The following is a 20266-nucleotide window of genomic DNA, read 5'->3' as shown; positions in this document are numbered from 1 at the left end:
CGCTCCACTCTATGCCACTGCACTCTGCACCAATTCACTCCAATCTACTCTGCCCCACTGCACTCTACAACGTTCTACTCTATACCACTGCACTCTACGCTACTTCACTCTACTCTGAAACAATCTACTCTATGCCACTGAAGTCTACGCCGCTCTATTCCACTCTGCCACTGTGTGCCACTCCACGCCAATGCACTCTTTGCTCATAGCCAATACACTCTGCCACTGCACTCTATGGCAGTCTACTCCGCACCACTGGACTGTATGCCACTGCACTATACACCATTGCACTTTGTCACTTTATTCTGCACCATTGTATGCGGCTGCACTCTACACCAATGCATTCTGCACCAGTCTACACTACTGCAATTTACGACACTCTACTCTGCACCACTGCACTCTCTGCTACTGAACTCTGTGCCACTCTACTCTGCGCCGCTCTGTATCAATCTACTCTGCCACTACACTCTACTGCACTCTGCCAATGCACTCTAATCTACTGTGCACCCCTGCATTCTGGTGCTGCACTTTGCACTATTTCACTCTACTCTGTACCACTCTACTATGCACCATTCCACTCTTTGCCACTCCTCACCACTCCACTCTTTAACACTACACTCTACGCCACTACTGTATACCACTCCACCCTGCATCACTCCACTCTACTCTGAAACAATCTACTTTACACAACTGCACTACATTCCACTGCACTTTATGCCACTCTACTCCACTCTGCGCCACTCTACTCCATGCCACTGCAGTCAACACTGCACCACTCTACTCTATACCACTGCGCTCTAAGCCACTACTCTATGCCACTGCACTCTACCCTGTACCTCTATACTCTACCCTGCATCACTCCACTTCACTCTACTCTGAAACAATCTACTCTGTGCCACTGCATTCTGTCACTCTACTCTCCTCTACTCCACTTCACGTCACTGCACTCTATGCGGTGCCTCTTTACACACTGCGCTCTATGCCACTCTACTCTAAACCACTGCAGTCTACACCACTTTACTCAAAACCAATGCACCCACAACACTGTACTTACACCAATCACTTTGCACCACTGCATTTTATGCTGATATACTCTACATTCTACTCTGCCACTGTGTGCTACATCACTACACCATTGCGCTCTATGCCACTGCATTCTACGCCACTCTATTCTACTCTGCACCACTGTAATCCATGTCACTACTCTCTGCACCACCCTACTGCACTCTGGGCCACTCCACTCTATGCCACTGCACCACCCTATGCACGACTGCGCTCTTCACTACTGCACTCTACGCCGCTACTCTAGCCTGCACCACTCTATATGACTTCAGTTTACTCTGAACAATCTGCTCTATGCCACTGCACAATGCTCCACTCTATGCCACTGCAGTCAACGCTGCGCCATTCTCCTCTACACCACTCTACTTTATGCCTCTGCGCTCTACCCTGCACCACTATACTTCACCCTGCACTACTCCACTCCACCCTGCACTACTCCACTCTCCTGAAACAATCTATTCAATGCCACTGCACTCTATGCTACTGAACTCTACACCACTGCACTATACACTGCATCACTCTACGCCTCTGCAGTCTACGCTATGCCAATGTACTCTAAACCACTGTACTCTGTGCCAATGCCCTCTACACCACTTTACTCAAAACCTGTGCACCCTACGCCACTGCACCTGCGCCAACTAATTTACACCACTGCACTTTAGCCACTGTACTCTATGCCACTGCACGCTACATCAATCTACGCCATTACACTGTACTTCACTCTGTTCTACTCTGCGCCACTGCTCACTGCGCCACTGCTCTCTGCACCACTCTGACCCTGCACTCTGACGCACTAGTATGCATGATTGCACTGTATGCCACTGAACTCCGCACCTCTGCACTCTACCCTGCACTACTCCACTCTACCCTGCAATGTTCCACTCTGTCACTTCACTCTACGCCACTGTGTATTAAAGTAGAGTGGCGCAGAGAGGTGTACCCCACTCCACTCTGCCCCACTGTACTCCACTCTTCCCCACTCTACTCCAAGCCACTGCAGTCTACTCTGCACTGCTCTACTCTACGCCACTGCACTCTACGCCAGTGCACTCTATACCACTTTACTCAAAACCAGGACACGCTGCACCGCTGCACTCTGCACCGCTGCACTCTGCACCGCTGCACTCTGCACCGCTGCACTCTGCACCGCTGCACTCTGCACCGCTGCACTCTGCACCGCTGCACTCTGGGACACTCCAATTCATACTTCATTCTACGACACTCCATTTCATAGTTCATTCTACGACACTCCATTTCAAAGTTCATTCTACGACACTCCATTTCAAAGTTCATTCTACGACACTCCATTTCAAAGTTCATTCTACGACACTCCATTTCAAAGTTCATTCTACGACACTCCATTTCAAAGTTCATTCTACGACTCTCTACGCAACTCCCTCTGTGCCACTTTGCCACTTCTCTTCTATGACACAGTACTCCACACCACTCCACTCTCACAATCTACTCCGCTCTACACCACTCCACTCTACAACAATCTACTCCACTCTGCGCTATGCTACTCCTCTCTGCTCCGCTCCACTCTGCACCACTCCACTCTACCCCCTTCCACTCTACGACACTACTCCTTCCATAAAACTGTACGCTACTCCATGACACTTCACTTCCCTCCTCTCCTCTCAACTCTACGGTACGCCACTCAACGCCACTCTACACCACACGTTACCATAACACTCCACTCTACTCTACACCGCACCCTAACACTCCACTCTACTTTACAACCACTCTTTTTTCCCCACTAATTTTAGCCATGCTGAACAGCAACCATTCTGGTGTACAGCATGGCTAAAACATATTGGCAAAGCCAATAGTTTTGGCCTAGGCGAGACCTTTTGGCTTTACCAATGCTTGTTTTACTATTTGCTGCTAGAGTGTGACTTAAAGTACATGGGCAGGATCATTGCTTTTGTTTTAGGCGAATCCCCCCTGCCGAATTTAAGTTTTTCCGATTGAGTTCTGTTCTCCCCTCTTAGCACTGACTTTTAGTAATGGAGAGACTTCCTCGAACACCAGACCGCTCTTTTGGTTTCCGCTTTGAACACCCTTTCAGTGTTCGGTTAGTAAGTTTCTGAAACATGCAAGGCTTGGAAGATTTGCAGAGGTCCACGGAGAACTTGCCCCTTAAATTTTCGATTTACTACCAAAGAGTGGAGTAAAGTACGGAAGGGCGATCAGAGTGTAAGGGTGCACGGCAGTAAGCGTTTCCCTTTTAGCTCTAGTCCTTTTGATTCTGATGTGTCTCCTGATCGCCTCGTGGTAGATTGTAATAAAATAAAATCTAGGTATGAAATATTCTGTTTTATGGGGAGGCGTCTAGTGTTTGATTCCGCGTCTTTAAATGGAAGATCTTGAAAGTAAAAACCGTTTTAAGAAAGCAGGAAGCCTTTCCTTCAAAATGCACAGCTGCTCAAACTGAGTTCCGCCTCTGCCCACTACACCAGAGGGTGTTAACTATCTACAAACATCGTCTCGAATGCTTCACTTCAAACCGTCTGCTTTGTAATTTAACATTGAGAAGCTAAACACAAACACGCCCCAACCCAGTTACTAACCCAGTAACCAATCCCATTACTAACGATCCCGTGCTGAAACCCTGTTTTTATTTATTTATTGCCCTAATGTTTACGCCATTTGTATGTTCGTATTTGCTTACTTTAGCCTAGTTACATATTAGTACTTACCACTTCTTTCGCATAGAAGTTTAATCTATCTGTCTCCAAGTATATTTTTATTCCCTAAAAACTTTCTTGTGGAACTTCGAGTTTAAATGGTTGAAAATGGCATTCACCTGGAACAGAGGTGGGCTAAAGCGTGGTGTAAAATTATTGAGTATTACTCTTAAACATGGATTGTGGAGGACCTGCCCAGACAGGGTAGAGACAAGCTAATAAACACTATAATGCAGTAGGCGGTAGGCCTGCTTTCTGAGCCATAAACTAGCAGTTGGGACCTACTTCAGTGTTGGTCATTTTGAGTCCCCCACCCAGGGCCGGCTTTAGCGCTGGTGGCGCCCTGTGCGACAATGTTTGTTCCCCCCCCCCCCCCCCACGACCATCTTCACTACGGATTCCTTCACTACCACCCTTTAACAGTGCCTCCATAACCACTCACTGGCTTAGATGCATTTATTTAGGTTTATAGCGCCCCTCATACCAGTATAGGGTGTCAGAGCACGTTAAATCACACACACACACACACACACACACACACACACACACACACACACACACACACACACACACACACACACATTACACAGAGATAATTAATCACACGTGTGTAATTCAGTGTATAGGAATGTTACACAACACAGAGGAATACTAGGTGTAGGAGTCACAGGTCATTCATACCGCTAGACAGTATAGTTTAAGAGTGCTTGGTGTGGAGAAGCACAAACTCGGAATTTAAAACATAACACCATAGTTGGGGGCTACATTTAAGAACAAGAATTGTTTATTTACAGAAATGAGCCTATTTTGCAAGTTTAGAATAATGAAAGGCTGGGGGGATAGGCATAACGCTATTATAATATTATACCTTGCAGTTTGCATGCAGCTCTTTGATTTCAGTTATTAGCTCACTGTTCTATATTAGGATTTTAACTGATACACTGCAAGGAACAAAAGGATCTCTCTGACAAAAGCACTGACCTCTTTAGATTATATTATGTAAACAATGGGGCGACCCTGTGTCCCTCAGAACCTGGGTATAAATGATGCGAAATACAGTGGTTCTGTCGGGTATGACCAAACAATTGCTTTGTTTTGTGTTATGAATGAATCAAAAAAAGAACCTAAGTACATTAATCAGATAGAAGAAAGCAAAACTAATCCTAAGAATAATTAAATTAACAGGACCACATAAAGCAATGACAGTGTACAAATCACAATAAAATCAGATTTGTAGGGTGGCAGAATGTTCTTTATGTATAAATTGCCTCATTTATATCAGCACCCATAACATTCTTTTTTTGCAAAGTATGGCTACCAAAGTTATAAAGATTAAAGTGAATTGGTGAATCAGTGACAAAGTGACACAGGTGACAGAATTAGTGTACAATATATACAAAGTGAATACAAAAGTTCTTATATACAGAATAAAAGTCGGCCAGTATTTGAAAGAGCACAATGACCCAGTTTCCACGGAAAATTCAGATTCTATAAGAAAACGAGTCTTCCCACAGTAACGAAAGGTGGTACAGAAGCGGGAATCAAGACCGCTCGGAAGAAAGTTTTTGCTCTCACCGAAAACGCAGTTAGAATCTTCTAATAACTCCTGTTTCAAATTGGATTTGACGGCTACCATTCGCTCTACTAAGTATTGTAGCTTACAAGTCAACTTTAAGAAACTCCGCTGGATGAATGCATCAGACCCACTAAATATGAACACTAGGCCATCCTAGACCAACGGCTAGGTTGCCATTGTCAAAATTTAAAGACCCGCATGACGATTTAAGATCGCATATATAGGGTTGAAACGTCGACAGTACCTAGGACTAGTTCAAGACTCGTTTTCTTATAGAATCTGAATTTTCTGTGGAAACTGGGTCATTGTGCTCTTTCAAATACTGGCCGACTTTTATTCTGTATATAAGAACTTTTGTATTCACTTTGTATATATTGTACACTAATTCTGTCACCTGTGTCACTTTGTCACTGATTCACCAATTCACTTTAATCTTTATAACTTTGGTAGCCATACTTTGCAAAAAAAGAATGTTATGGGTGCTGATATAAATGAGGCAATTTATATATAAAGAACATTCTGCCACCCTACAAATCTGATTTTATTGTGATTTGTACACTGTCATTGCTTTATGTGGTCCTGTTAATTTAATTATTCTTAGGATTAGTTTTGCTTTCTTCTATCTGATTAATGTACTTAGGTTCTTTTTTTGATTCATTCATAACACAAAACAAAGCAATTGTTTGGTCATACCCGACAGAACCACTGTATTTCGTAACTCTTTAGATTATATGCATACTGTGATCTACATGGTACACGTACTTGGCATCAGGTATATTAACCCACTGCGCTACTTTTTGGTTGAGTCACAACTTTTAATAAATAAAACTCCGAACCTACTCCAGGAAGAACGTTAATCACCGGAGTTATCTAAACATTTCTATTGTATGAAAACTGCTAGCCTGGACGCCCGGAACGGGGTAGCAGGTGCTTTTAAAACTATAACATCATTGTAAACATGGCGCCCCCAGAAGTCAGCACCCGGTGCAATGGCACCGGTCGCACCGCCCTAGAGCCGGCCCTGCCCCCACCAGAACTTTTATCTGCCACGTGTAGGTCCCACAGAGACCGCAGTTGCATAAACCCACCGTGCTGCTTCTTAGTATATTACTTTGCCCTTTCCCATTTAGGTGTGGCAATCCTCAATTTGAGTCATTACATTGATGGGTAATTGCAGCATTTTACACAGTTTGATTCGTTTCCAACTCCACGAGAACACACATTTCGTTTTTTGGCCTTCTACTGAAATAAACATGTAATGGCTGAGTGATGCATGTGGCCTTAGTATTCGAAGCGGCTGTGTGGAGGGTGGGGTGTATTAACGCACGCAGTGAAAGCATTTTTATTTGCCCAAGGAAAGGGTGGATCGAGATGTGGCGTTTCCCCCCCTGCAGTGCCATGGCCTGACCCATACAGAGCTCTTGTTTTGCTTTGGCTCCGCTCTGGAAGTCTGCACAGTCTGCACAGGTTTCGGCTGTTTTGTCATCCAGAGCTGTGTGCAGCATGAGGGATGCTCCAGGTGAACGTAAGCTGGTCTCTTCCCAGGCAGTCCTTTCTCACCCATGGTGCTCCACATCTGATGGTGGGCTCCTGCAGGTTCTAAAGCAGCTCCTCATCAGCCCACCCCACACCGAACGTACATTACTGCTTGGAAAATCTGAGGTAAAATGCCGACTGGTTCTTGGGCATTTCTGGTACTTGGAACTGGAAATAAATTGCAGATAAGGATCACCAGGGGTGTGGAGACATCATGGGCATATTCAAATCTGTGGTTCCAAATCCTGTTGCGCGATAAACTGTTCATGGTGTCTGGTGATTTACCAATTGAGCTGCAGTTAGTTCACTCTCATTTCTTTTTAGAGATGTCAGGTTTGAGTTTATCTCTGTATCTTTGATTGACCGCTGTGTTATGCATTCTCTCATGGCCTTCTAGAGGGCTGTTCCGCACCACCACTAGAGGGCTCCTTTATGCCTCATGAAGGTTCACTTGCATGCTGCTTCATGCATTGGTTGTAGGTTGCCATTAGGGCTGCTCTGATACCCCAAAGGGGGCTGTTCCACGTATACGGAGGGGGGCTGTTCCGTGTACTCTCAGAGGGGGTGGGAGGGATGCGCCACATCACTACTAGAAGGATCCTGCTCGTCTCTCATGTAGGTGCACTTGAGTGCCCCTTAATGCATCGTTTGGAGGTAAGCGTTCGGGCCACCCGACACATCCCAAGGAGGGCTGCTCCGCACACCACTGGCAACCTCAATTCACCCAATCTATGTGCAACCTTTTACAGTTTCTCTTGAAGCAGGACCAGGCTGAGCATTCTATTAAATCTGATGATAGACCTTGATACTATGCTGAATCTGCTTGCCTTGTGATCTGCTAAACTCTGGTCAGCTGCTTTCCAATGCTTATTTATCAAAGCACATATATTCCAGCCATCATGGTGTGTTTGTTGAATGCTCTGTTAATTTTTAACCTTTAACTTCACTGTGGGGACTTCTTTGGTGGTGTCTCTTCATACCCTACTTGGCAAATGATAACCAATGTTCCGATTTCCTGTTAATGAAGTGAGACGTAGCTAAATTGCAAGCAACAACTACTGGTTGTGAATAACTTTTTTTTTTTTAAATCTTATTTTTCAGAGTATATTGTAGCGTTCACTGGGTATTTCACAGCCAAAGCCAGGAGCAGCTTCATTTCAAGCGCTCTGACGAGCAGTGGAGTGGAAGACTGGCGAATCGTCCCGCGCAGCAACCCCGCCAGTGACTATCCCAGCGACTTTGAAGTCATTGAGCTTAAAGAGAACCCAAGGGTTGGCCTGCTGACACTGGAAGATCACCCTAACATCAAACGTGTCACTCCGCAACGGAAAGTTTTCCGCTCGCTGAAATATGTGGAGTGTAAGTACAACCTCTTTTAAGAACAGATCACTGCTGTGCCTCAATGCTTTGGTGTTAAGTTGTTAAGTGTTATGTTTGTGTGTGATAACAAGCACTGCACCTGTGTTTCCTCAGTGGCACTATTGTGTCTCATCCCTCTTCCATTGCAACACTGTGCTCTCATGAAGAAGTACCACCATTAAAAAGGCTGCTGTGTCAGACATAGAAAAAACAATATCTCCCTGCTCTACCTTGTGGGAATTTTAAATTTTCATCTCTTTCGTCTTGTTAGATTTCAGTTATTTGTTTTTGCTGACTTTTTTAAGAACGTGTGTGGTGTTTTTTATTAGTGTTTATATTGGGCTTAAGTACTTCCCCCCTGGAATTTGATTTGAAACCGGTTTGTGTGTTTTCATCAATTGTTCAATATGTTTTGCTGATTTTAGTCAATTGTTATTTCATCAAGTTGCTTTATTTAGTTAATGATTCAAGAAGTTTAATTCAGGACAGACAGAAAATATTTGGATGCCACAGGGCTAGTAAGATTTGTATCCCTCCTCTCACCTTTTTGGGTCTTACCTTCCAGACAGCTTTTAGCTGTCTTGTCTGGTAGTGAAAGAGATTTTGTTGGCTATGCCAGAAACTTGCAGAGTGCTTAGAGCTGGCGCACACTTTCCATTAGTTGTTACTCTAATTTGCCTGCTCCTTATAAGATGGCTTTCCTTCCTTTTTGTTCCTCTTCTTGTATTATTCCTCCTCTGGAGCATAGTCTCTCTTCCATCCTTTTAAATGTCTGACTTGTATCCTTCCATTGCTTACTTTAAGGGAAATATTTGTTTTCATTTTGTCAAGCACTCCATGACATTACATATGTTTTCTAGCGCTAACCCTTGTCCGCTTTGCCTGTGCCAAATCACACCCAAGGAGCTTTGCTGCTTTCTCCCTTGTGTGCTGCTCTTTCTCAGGATCATCTGAACCCCACCCATGCCAAACCCCTCGCACTTGCTCCACATTGCTCTCTCACTGGTGTACTGCTTTTCCCTTCCGCCCCCCACCCAGCTCTATTTTTATTCTATCTGTGCTTCCCCAGCCTCTCCTTTATTGCCCCATCCCTTTGCAGGCCAATGCATTCTGCACCAGCCCACTCTATGCCTCTGCACTCTACTCTGCACCGTTGCACTCCACGCCATTGCACTCCATGCCAATACTCTCTATGCCAAAGCACTCTATGCCTCTCTACACCACTTCACTCTACCCATGCATGCGGTCACACATGTCCTTATGCAGTGGTTCTTAAACTGTGGACCGGGGACCCTGGGGGGTGAGGGGTAGGTCCACAAAGCTACTCAGAGGTTCAGCGACTGCTTAGAAAATTAAATAATATTAACAGATTTATAAAGTGTAAGTGAATAAGGACGCAATATGTAAAATTTCCTTTTTAAAAAAAAAATTATAATAATCTGAAATTGTGTAGGAATTCGAAATTGGAGGCTAAAAATGAAGTTAGTGTCCTAAGATTGATTCATGGGACCAGTGATGGTGCATCTAATAGAATATAGTATGGACCATGAGTAGTCGCAATTGAGTTTAGAAACGCTTCAACCTTCCCATTAAAATTTTAGGTTTTCATATTTTTTGTGTGAAATAAAATATTTACTCCTTTGTGTATTTGTTTGATAAATGCTTGTTTCTGTATTTTTGTGTATTGTTTTGTGGTCTATTCATCAGAAATGCTTAGCTGATGTTTCAGACTTGCAGTACTGACTCAGTGGGGTCCCTGGTTTCATTGATTATTCAGTGGTGGTCTACAGAAATCAAAAAGTTATGAAACCACTGCCCTAATGCATGTTTACATACATCCTAATGCATGTCCTAGTGTATGTGCCCTAATGCATGCATGCAGAATGACGTTACCGACATCATTACTTTTAACATATTCATTCATTCATTTATAGCCAGTAAGTCTGCAAGGTGACACTTATTGAATTTGCCAATGCTTGTGTTCAACTGGCCTCCAACCTGCTGCAAAAAACTGCTGTGTTACGTGTTGGTGATGCTTTAGGCTACAACCACCCGCGAGGCTCTTTAGTCACTAAGTTGTTTGGTCTGTATATGTAAAAATGCCATGAGTGGATTTTCGCCGAAAATACGTTTTGCATATGGAGCCTACAAAATGGCACCAGACTGCTTTCCCTTGATTGTTCATTCCCATGGTTTTAGTATGACCTATGGTGAGAATATGGCGCAAACATGGAGTTAATTTTTTTCAAACTTAGTGGATTCGTTTTGTTTGTTCAGTGTTTTTCCAAGTTCCTCATTTCTGGAAACGGTGTACCTTATTCTTTTCTAATATATAGCGTGACCTTCATTTCCAATGTTTCACTTTTCTGCTTGCTCTAAATGAATGATTGCACTAGGGTTAAAGCCTCTGTCCTCCATATTAGTGAAGCGTCATTACACATCCTCGGTTCCACAATAACATCATATTACGTTATATCATGTGACCTTTAAAGTCCATGTCCGCATAGGAAGTGGTTAAAAAAAGCAAGTTTAAGATGAATTCAAAATCTCAGAAGGAAATAAATGTTTGCGGTGTCTTGCTTGGGGAGTGGAGTGGAGGGGTGGGTCGCAGTGATCCCTGATTCCGCTGCAAGTTCTTCCTTCGGTTTTAGAATCCCGGACCATCCAGTCATACCAAACTCTAACCTTGTATCAGCAGAGCATGCTAATAAGTCGCCTGATCAGCTTTCATGTAAATACACCAAATGTCAGCAAAATAGCATGAAATTACGCATAATGACGCGAAACCTGATATTTTGCGGTATACTTAAGCACAAAACACATCCGTTTATCGATTTTATGGCATGAGGGTGAGTTTAAACAACACATTGGGAATAGCGCAATTTGCGGTACATTTTTACTGTGAATGGCATGTAAATACACTAAGTGGCATAATGCTGTAATTTTGGGAATCTCTCGTAATAAGAGAAAAAGAACTACACCAGCATAATTTACATTTCTCCCAGGCCTACGAAATAGAGCACTGTAAGTGTGTTGCGAATGTTTGTTGGTTGCTTGAATGTTGAAAGGGGAGGGGGGGGGGATTACCTGGCTTATATGTTCATAAGTTTTTTTTTCTCTTAAATATTTGTTAAAGTATGATGCAGGGGCGTTGAAAAGCTATCCAGGTTTGTGCTGGTTGTATGCAGCTGTACTTCATGATAACATTCCTCACACGTACTGGGGGGTGTACTTAGTGTGCGTTAGTATACCCTGCAACAGTGTGGTAGGTTAGGTGTATCAAAGAAAGACAAATTGGAGAGGAGTGCAGAAGTGGAAATTGGTACAGAGGCAGAAACGAGTACAGACCATGAATCTTCCCAGTTGCGGTAACTTACTGGGGAAGAAGCGAGTGATGGAATTGAGGTTTGATCAAATGTAAACCTTTTAATATGCCAGGCTTCTGCTGCCTGAGCGTGCGTCAATGTTGCAGAGGACGTGGCTGGCACGGCGGGCAGCGTGGCGTGCTCTCTTGGCACATTCGATCATGGTTCCCCTTTTTGCTTTTTCTTCTTCGTTGTGCATCTGGTCCCTGTCCCGCCTGCTCTCATTCTTGTTTTTTTTTGTCCCATCACTCTGCCCTCCATCTTGCCTCACGTCTGGTCCTGGATGTCCTACTATGTTGCGATATGGTGGACACAGTTGGCGCAGTAGACACATAATTTGCAAAACCCATTCCTAAAGCAACTCATTCCCCCACCTCCCCTCCCCCCCCCCCCCTCCCCCACCTTCCGTAGAGTTTTTAGGCAATCATTTCTTCAAGTACCTTAAGCACCCTAGAGCCGGTGTGTGCTACAGACTAGGCCACTTAGGCCTCTTGCAGGGTACCAGGAACCAGGGTGGCACGGGAATTCAAACTCATACATACCCCACAGCAGACCACCACCATCATGACCAGGTAGTGCTGCCTGCAGCTGCAAGACAGATGGCCTAGAGGCCAAAAGGGAGGCTATAAGGAGGCTAGAGGAGGAGGAGCCCTAGGAAGTGATTAATGGGAGGCCAGAAGGAGGAGAAACAGAGGAGAAGATAAAAGCGGAGATGAAATGATAAGACATTATAAGCAGTATATGTATGCAGTGCCTAGAAACACATTTCAACATTCAGACACTTCTTAAGGGCTGCTAACAAGAAGGTAGTATGCGGATTGCCAGCAAAATGCAACTGTTGAGGTGGTACAGTGGAGCAGGGCCTGCCGCACAGGGTAAGTAGCTTATGAGCCTGGCAACACCAAGAAACCTTTTCGAATAGGACCACAAAAGGAATCTAGGAGAGATTTGAGACACTCCCTAACATACCAGTCATTCACAAGCTACATCAGCCTCCATCATTGTCTTACAACAAAGATCAGTCTGTCGCACCATCGTTCATTCTTCTAATTCTGCTAAGTTCACAAAAATTCAGCATATCACCTAGGCTCCTTCAATACTTTTCTCCAGTTCCTGCGACACTTAGACATGTATATGATCTCCAAAAAGTGGCATGAAATTTCAGCACCACACAGACTGAGTGTGAAAGGTCATTCACTCAAGTGCTTTTACCAGTTAACAGCAGAGATTAGTTAGTTCTTACCAAAGACCAGTAGCATCCACCTCACAGCAGAGGAAAAGGAACAGTAGCAATATGCAGAGAACATAAAAGCATGACCAAAATTGAAGTCTGAAGGTAACAGCAGAACCTGCGACAAGACAGCCATTGAAGTCCCTAAAACAAAACCATGAAGGCGGAGGTACATGCCATCACGATACTCTCTCTGATAAAAGCACTAGTCTTGGGACCACACTTGACATCCTGGACTCTGGGACATTAATAGAGTCTCGGAGGCGAGGGGATATTGAGCAGCTGAATGTCCCTGTTAAGCAAATTTAGTTTCATAGCCTCCAGGAAGAGACTTGAACTCAGAGAATTTGAGAAGTGTCATGAAGCTGAATTTCGGCGATCTAAGAATTTTACTCCAGCCAGATCTCAAACTAGAGGACACCACTTCACCACAAACATCCTTGTCAACAAAATGAACTTAAAACAGTTGAAGGGCCGAACATCCACACCAGGATCCTAATCCAGTAAAATGGTACAGACCCAGGAGGCACAGCAAGACGTTAAAAGGGTGGTTTCATTGAGTGCAGTTAGACGAAGAGGATTGAGAACACACAATCCATGCTTTGATGAAGCCCTCGTAAGCAACGATTTAGAAGGGAAATCAAGTGACCGTAATTGTACACTGCAAAGGTGAGCCAGAAGGCCACAAATTCACAAAAAGAAATGGGCTAACACACTGCTGTCAAACTACCAATCTTTAAAATGGCCCAATAACAAGCATAGACGCATCCATTGCCTACCAAACTAGACCTAACACAGTAAGAGCAAAAACCCTTAATGAGCGATATGTTCATGCTTTAAAAATAGGAATGTGTTTACTTATTATAATATAGGCTCCTACAAGAAAAGGTCAAGGCAGTTAGAGCTGTAATCCTGAATTGAGAAGAAGAAAAAAATGGAGATGAGGTGGAATGCTCCGGAAAAAGCTACAAGGGAGAAAGACACAAATGCTTTCAAGAGAAAAATAGGGGATGGGCTTGGTGCCAAAATGGACTTGAGGCTGATGTATCAAAAGAAAATTGGATCATCTTCTTCAGAATTGTCTTCAGCTCACCATATTAAGCAACAAAAACAAAACGAGTCTCTTTCACTAACTTTCCCAAAAAACACAACCATAAAAACAGGTGAGAAGTTCACTGAAGAAAACCTAAAGAAGCCAATTAGGGAACTCGCCAGAGTAAAAACCCTAAGTCCAAATGTGATTCCTCACAACCTCTGTGGTCTTCAGATCCAAGCCCTCCGACTAACCCCCACACCATGGTTGAACAGTGTCATCTTACCATTAAATAGGCACAACCTTGACTAGCAATAATAACTGTGATGCCTATATCCGATTGGAAATGGAAAATCAGAAGCGCCATTAAACATAATCCTCCAGCTTGCCCTGGACACAGGCAAACTGATTCTACCTACAAATAAAGTTGTTCTAGCAAAAGCGGGAAGCTAAATAGCCAATGGATTATGTAGCAGAATGTTGGAGCATAGATAAATGCACAGATAAAATAGTTCTCCACAAGAGGAATTTCTGGAAAAGGCTGTTTGTGCTCACACCGGACTTTCCCATAATTGCTCTAAAATTAGACGTCTGATACAGCTCCTTCCTGGACAGATGCAGAGTATAGCAGATAAAATATGGATGGAACCACTGGAAGTCTACTAGAATCCAACGGGCTGGTAATGCCTGAAAGGGAGCACTTTGCCATGACCCCTGAATCCAATTATACAAGGACCTGGAAAAAAGAAGTGCCATTACTTGGACTAGAAACTGTAGAATAAGGTCTGAGACTTGTACCCCTCAAAAATGCTGGTTAACCGAGACTTAATGCCACTCATCAATTCTGGTTAAACAGTTCAACATAATTCAGCTGGGAAACAACTAATTTCACTTGTATAACTTCCGGATAGCAAGTTTAACTGGGTTATTTGATGCTTCAGCACATGCCCCGCCCACCCTGACGAGAGTGAGAAACCCCTGACAAAGGAGACCTTTTGCCTTGGCCAAAACAGGTCTCCCACTCTAGAAACTCCTGCAGAAAAGAAGCCTGGTCCAATGGAACAATGCACTTGCAGGGGAAAAGATCTGCTTCTTCACATCCTGAACTGCCCACTGCATAACAACATCAGCGAATGGGGGGCGCCAGCTAAAGAACAAAGAAGTACATTTTCTTCCTGCTCTGTGACATGTCAGACTCCACAACAAAAATGATGGGTCTTTCCTAGCAAAGAGCTGGGCAGAGCAGTAAGAGATAAAACACTTGCCAGTTTAAAGAGTACAGATTGATTGGTGAGGAAAAGTAGTAGTTGTGATAGCAACGAAAAAAACTGTCCTGAAGTACTCCATTAATTATCTGGAAACAGCTGGAAAACAAGAGGCGAAACCCATTAGAAGAAACGACATAGTAAACGGACTAACAAGAAACCCCGACGAGCAACTGGATTGATTTTTAGGTCTCGTGTGAGACAGCGCTTTAGCGCTGCTCTGGCGAGACTTATAGTAAGCGAGTTTTGGAAGTGCAAACAGTGGCTTTTCAGGCCTCCAAATACAGTGCATGTGCGCCGTCCGGGCGCGCGCACCATTTGGAGGCCTGAAAGCACTCGTTTGCTTTCACTTTCGCGGCCCCTTTGATGTCCTCAGTGAGCCGCACGGCCACTGAGGACATCAAAGTGCACACCATTTGCCACCCCTTCCTGCTTGTTATTGTTTCCTTTGATCCCTATCTTTCCCTTTCTCAATCTCACCCTCTCCCTGCCTTTTACAACTGCGGCCGCACCACTGTGCCCGCCCCCACTCCCCCCCCCCCCCCCCCCCTCCCACTCCCTCCTCGTCAACTTCAGTGCGCGCTTGTTTACTTTTTTTAAGTGCATTCCGTACTTGTCCCTTCTTCTATTCAAACCTGACTTTGCCCCTCACCTCGAGGTAACATTGCGAGTTGAACACTTTTTGGTCTGGAACAAATGTTTTCTGACCTGTCACGGGTGAGGTGGGAAATGTTTCCATCACATTATAATGAACGAGTGTAGACCCTCACGTGAAATACCTGAGTCCTGGATATTCGAGGCCCGTCAGTCACAGCATGCCGCGGGCTCTGGGAGCGGCGGGCACAACATGGCACAGAAGCACTCTCCAAATCAAATGTATTTCTTTTTTTCTTTAACGCTGTGCATGCAGCATCTAAAGTTGACATGTTATTTTTTTTGTGGGGGAGGGGGGGATTGATCTAACTTTAAGGCCATTCATCAAAGTGTCAAGCGCTCTGAAGTAACTGATAAAAGATTTGTCGCGCTATTAAATAACTTTAAAATAAATAAACTCCGCAACCCCCCCCCCCCCCCCCCCCCCCCCCCACGCACAAGTGATCGTGAAAGGTTTTCCTGGTAACACAAAAAATACTTTTATATGTTGGGGTTAACATCTCCTCGCTCATAAATATTTGCATGAGCAGCAGCGTCTGCCGGGTGGCGCTTCCCATTGATCGGGGCGCTGTGTGATTTCCCCAGCCGGTAATTTAGTTCAGAATCTGCCATGATTTGTATAAGCACAGCTGACTTTATGTTTTGATAAATGTGATTGGCGTGAAAAGTATTTTTTTGCACCGAACGCAGAGCTCAATGGAACATGCCGACAGAACCGTTTTAATGCATTTTGTTGGAAATGTGTGAACCAACCGAATAGCTTTTGTTCCTTCATAATTGTCTGTAAAAGTAGATGGAAACATCGCCATTACATATAGAAATGCGCGACCAGAAAGGGACATTCAATTTGGGCTGCCTACATTACGATTTGCATTTCCCTGGCAGTAATGCAGGCACTCGGGATGGGTTCAATGATAAAAAAAAAAAGAGAACTGTTAAGTTGGAGCTATCTGACATGATATTTCAGTTGTATGTCGGCAAAAGCATCAGCTAAACTAACTTCAATACTCCTTATTAAATATACAAAACTATTTGTGCTCTGGTTCCCTCCTCCCCCACTCTAACCTTCCCTCCCACCCCATTGTAAATCACAGCAATTCCCCATCTGTGGAAGAATCGTATTGTAATGTACTCGTCTCTAATTAGATTTATTAGCCAACCAACCTAAACCGAAATCATATTTATTTTATTCCAACCGCACCTTTTATCTTGTAATTTACATTTATATTTTGCAATACAGCTGTGGTGTGTACTTACTAGATTAAGCCAAGATAGATGCTAAAATCGCAGTTAGAAGAATAGATTCATACTTTGATGTGTTTTTGGGGCTCTAATACCCCCCTATACAGGAAACATTTTGCCATTAAGCCTGCTCGCCTAATTTGGCTATTTATTGCCAATTTACAATATATAACAATAAAATGCAGAGCGATGGAGACATTTGGTGCTAAACGTAATCCCGTGTAATTGTCTCTGAACCTCTTAATATTTGCCCGCGCACTCATTGGAGGTTTCACTGGGATTCTATTGGGACGTCATGGAAACTCCTATTATCTGATTTGCTCCTGCCGGGGAGTGATCCCTGAATGAAGCAGTTTTCTCCCCACTGTCTCCTAAGTTGACCACACACCATCCGTGCAACAGGAGTCGGTGTCTGCACGCTATGCAAACAAAGGGGAGCCTCCCCCGCCCCTAAATAGGATCAGCTAGTTGGGAGTCAGATATTTGGATTTTTAATTTGCAAATGGATGCGGGCGATAAGAAATGCGAGCTGCCCGTGAAAACAAAGAATACAAGCATTTGCAATGCAATAGGTCTCGCAGCTACCCGAGTTTAAGCTATTGGCATTGTAAATGACAATGCCTTTTATTTATGTTTTTAAAACGAAAACAAAAATAAAAGGCATTGTTAGTTGCAATGTCAATGGCTCAAACTTGCATAAATGCGAGACCTATTGCATTGCAAATGCTTGTTCTTAAACTCACTGCACTAGCGCTAGCCTCGCAGACATTGTTTTCACTTTTTAACACATTTCTTAAGTTAAAAAAGTCATGTTAATGATTGTGCCGAAAGTACCTGAATAAAGGCAAACCTCACTTTAAAGCGAACCTTTTCAGCTGGATACCCAATGGTATGTTGGTTAGTCTCTTTAGTATACATGCAGTGCAGTCAGTGGCTTGGTTACAATAGGACACACATCCATGTGCGTGTTGCTGCCCAGCAGTGGTTTACCGTCTCTAGAGTACAAGTTGTACATCCATTACCATGGCAGCAAGAGCTACAAGGCTCTTAAAACAGATTTAATAAAAGAAAAAAGAAACGGAAGCACTGTCTTGTAGCTATATCCTTATGAAGTCTTTTTAGGTCCAAGCACAGACAGCTTAAACTGTATAGAATCCCTGATGTTTTAAGTTTTTCAAAAAGTCCAGTGTGAATAGCAGAGGGAAAGAGCTATTTGTGTCCGAGCCCTTCAGCCATTGTTTTTCACGTGTTTTTCATGGTTTGCCAGACCTTGGATGGCATTTTGTGAATGTTTACATTGTCACATTAACGTCCTCGTTAGGTTTTCTCAATGAGACTGGGCAGCCATTTTGGTAGAGTAGAATCTTTGTATGCTCTTCGATGTATTTACTTTACTGACACAATAACTTTTGAATTGCTGGTTTATAGCTTTTTTTTTTTTTTTTTTTTTGCAAGAGTTGGACAAACCGTGCGATTTGCTAATCACCCTTGCCACATTCAGTATTGAATTTACAGCTTTTTTTGGCTACAAAATAAAGACGTGCGTGCACTTAGACGCCGTAAAGATGCAATTCAAATACTGATCTTTGTCAAAAGTGCTTACTGTGCAGTATATTGCTATGTTTAGATTTCAAGTTGATCAGAGTGAAAGGGTGAATTATGCATTACAACAGGCTTCACTTATTATTATTTATATTATAAGTAGTATAGGTCACCTTTACTACTATTATAGATGATCTCTGCTAGTGTAGACTGTCCAGGAAAAGGGCAAAAAATTCCAACCCCAGGAGCAAGGAAGGAAGTTGTCACCTGCCACTAAGTATTTCAAGAGCGTAGTAACGTCTCCGAAAGGATAAAGAAGGCAAATCATGGAGTTTAGAGGAGAACTAAATACATAAAAAAGCTGAACCATGCACAGAAATACATTAATTAGAAATAATAATTACACGTTTGTTAGTGTTTCTAGGATTAAATCACGGAGCAAACAAAGACTCAATAAATACATGCATGAGAAGAAAGGTTTTTATGACAAAACAAATAAATCACAAATGATGTGGGTTTATAGACTAATTAATAGATTTTTCTACCCCACCAAAGAGCTCAACAGTGAATTAAACTAAAATGACAAAAACATGAACATATATATCCATCCCCAGTCTAACCATTCATACAACACACTCCCGAATTTACATAAAACAAATACAATATATACAATAATATATATAAAAGGCAGGGACCCACAAATAATGAAGAGCAAAAATAGATCAGGTTGGTGTTTTCAGTAGTTTGTCGCCCAGGGGTCTCTGACTTGCAGTGTGCCGACGCGCATTTCGGTGCTGTGCTATCCAGTAGCTATCACCTTCCTCAGGGCACTGGAGATTAAGATTCTGGAGAAAGCACTAGGGTGGGGAAGGCCAGGCAGGAGGGGACAGGGAAGGGGTTTGTAAGGCCAGCTCCGCCTGGATGTCACATGTACATTTGTTTTAACCAGCAGCTCCGTAAAAGTACAGGTCCGGTTGTAAGTCAATCCTCGAGAGGAGTCTGGCGAACAAAGGACCGGCACCACAGCCGGTATATGTAGGATTAATAGATGTTCCAATGGGGCAGTGTCCGTGGTAACGGTGTCAGAATGAGAAATGATCTTAAGGAGGAAGTCTCGCCCAGTAACAAGAGAGAATCCGGTTAAAGCGTGGGCTTGTCACCAAGGTCGCTCTCATAAAGTCGTAGATGCCGATTAGGAGAAGTCACATATCTCGAATTGCGAGGGTGGGCGCCGACTCGCCCCGAATCCAGACACGGACAAACTGGGCGACGAGGGGGCGGGAGGGAAACGGCGTTCTCCTCCAAGCGTGGCAGCAAGATGCCGGTAAATACTACTCTTCTTCAGTGTAGAGTAAGAGATTCGTCCAGTAAGGATCCAGGAAAAGGGGCCTAGTCCCAGCTTCCATATTGTTGGAGCCCAAAATGATGCTTCATAATGAAATTATTTTCTTTCTATAAGGAAGGAGAAGACAACTACATTTTCTAAGTTTTACGAAACACTTCCCCTTACTTAAACAACATATCTGTTGGCTTTTGCAGTGGTTCTTTAAGGTGCATTGAGAGCTAAAGTTAATATTATGAGCATATACAATGTTAAAACCATTGCCGGCCTTTATCAATAGATTCCTGTAGCAACTTTATAATTACTATTTGTATCAATACATTTGCTAATCCGGTATACTGTTACTAGAGTGATGTTCTGCTGTTTGTTTTT

At 43.5% G+C, this 20266-nt stretch overlaps 1 protein-coding gene across 1 annotated transcript in view; it reads left to right on the top strand.

Moving 5' to 3' along the window:
• MBTPS1 (membrane bound transcription factor peptidase, site 1) overlaps positions 1-20266 on the top strand; it is a 362069-nt gene that overhangs the window by 120118 nt on the left and 221685 nt on the right. Inside the window, exon 3 of the mRNA XM_085638544.1 lies at positions 7963-8220. Coding sequence (XP_085494670.1) covers positions 7963-8220 — 258 coding nt within the window. The remainder of the gene's footprint in view (positions 1-7962; positions 8221-20266) is intronic.

This window comes from Triturus cristatus, chromosome 12 (genome assembly GCF_964204655.1).
Source record: "Triturus cristatus chromosome 12, aTriCri1.1, whole genome shotgun sequence".
In the NCBI taxonomy this organism is placed as follows: domain Eukaryota; kingdom Metazoa; phylum Chordata; class Amphibia; order Caudata; family Salamandridae; genus Triturus; species Triturus cristatus.
Note: the sequence above shows the minus strand (reverse complement) of the source record. Positions and strands in the feature narration are given on the sequence as shown.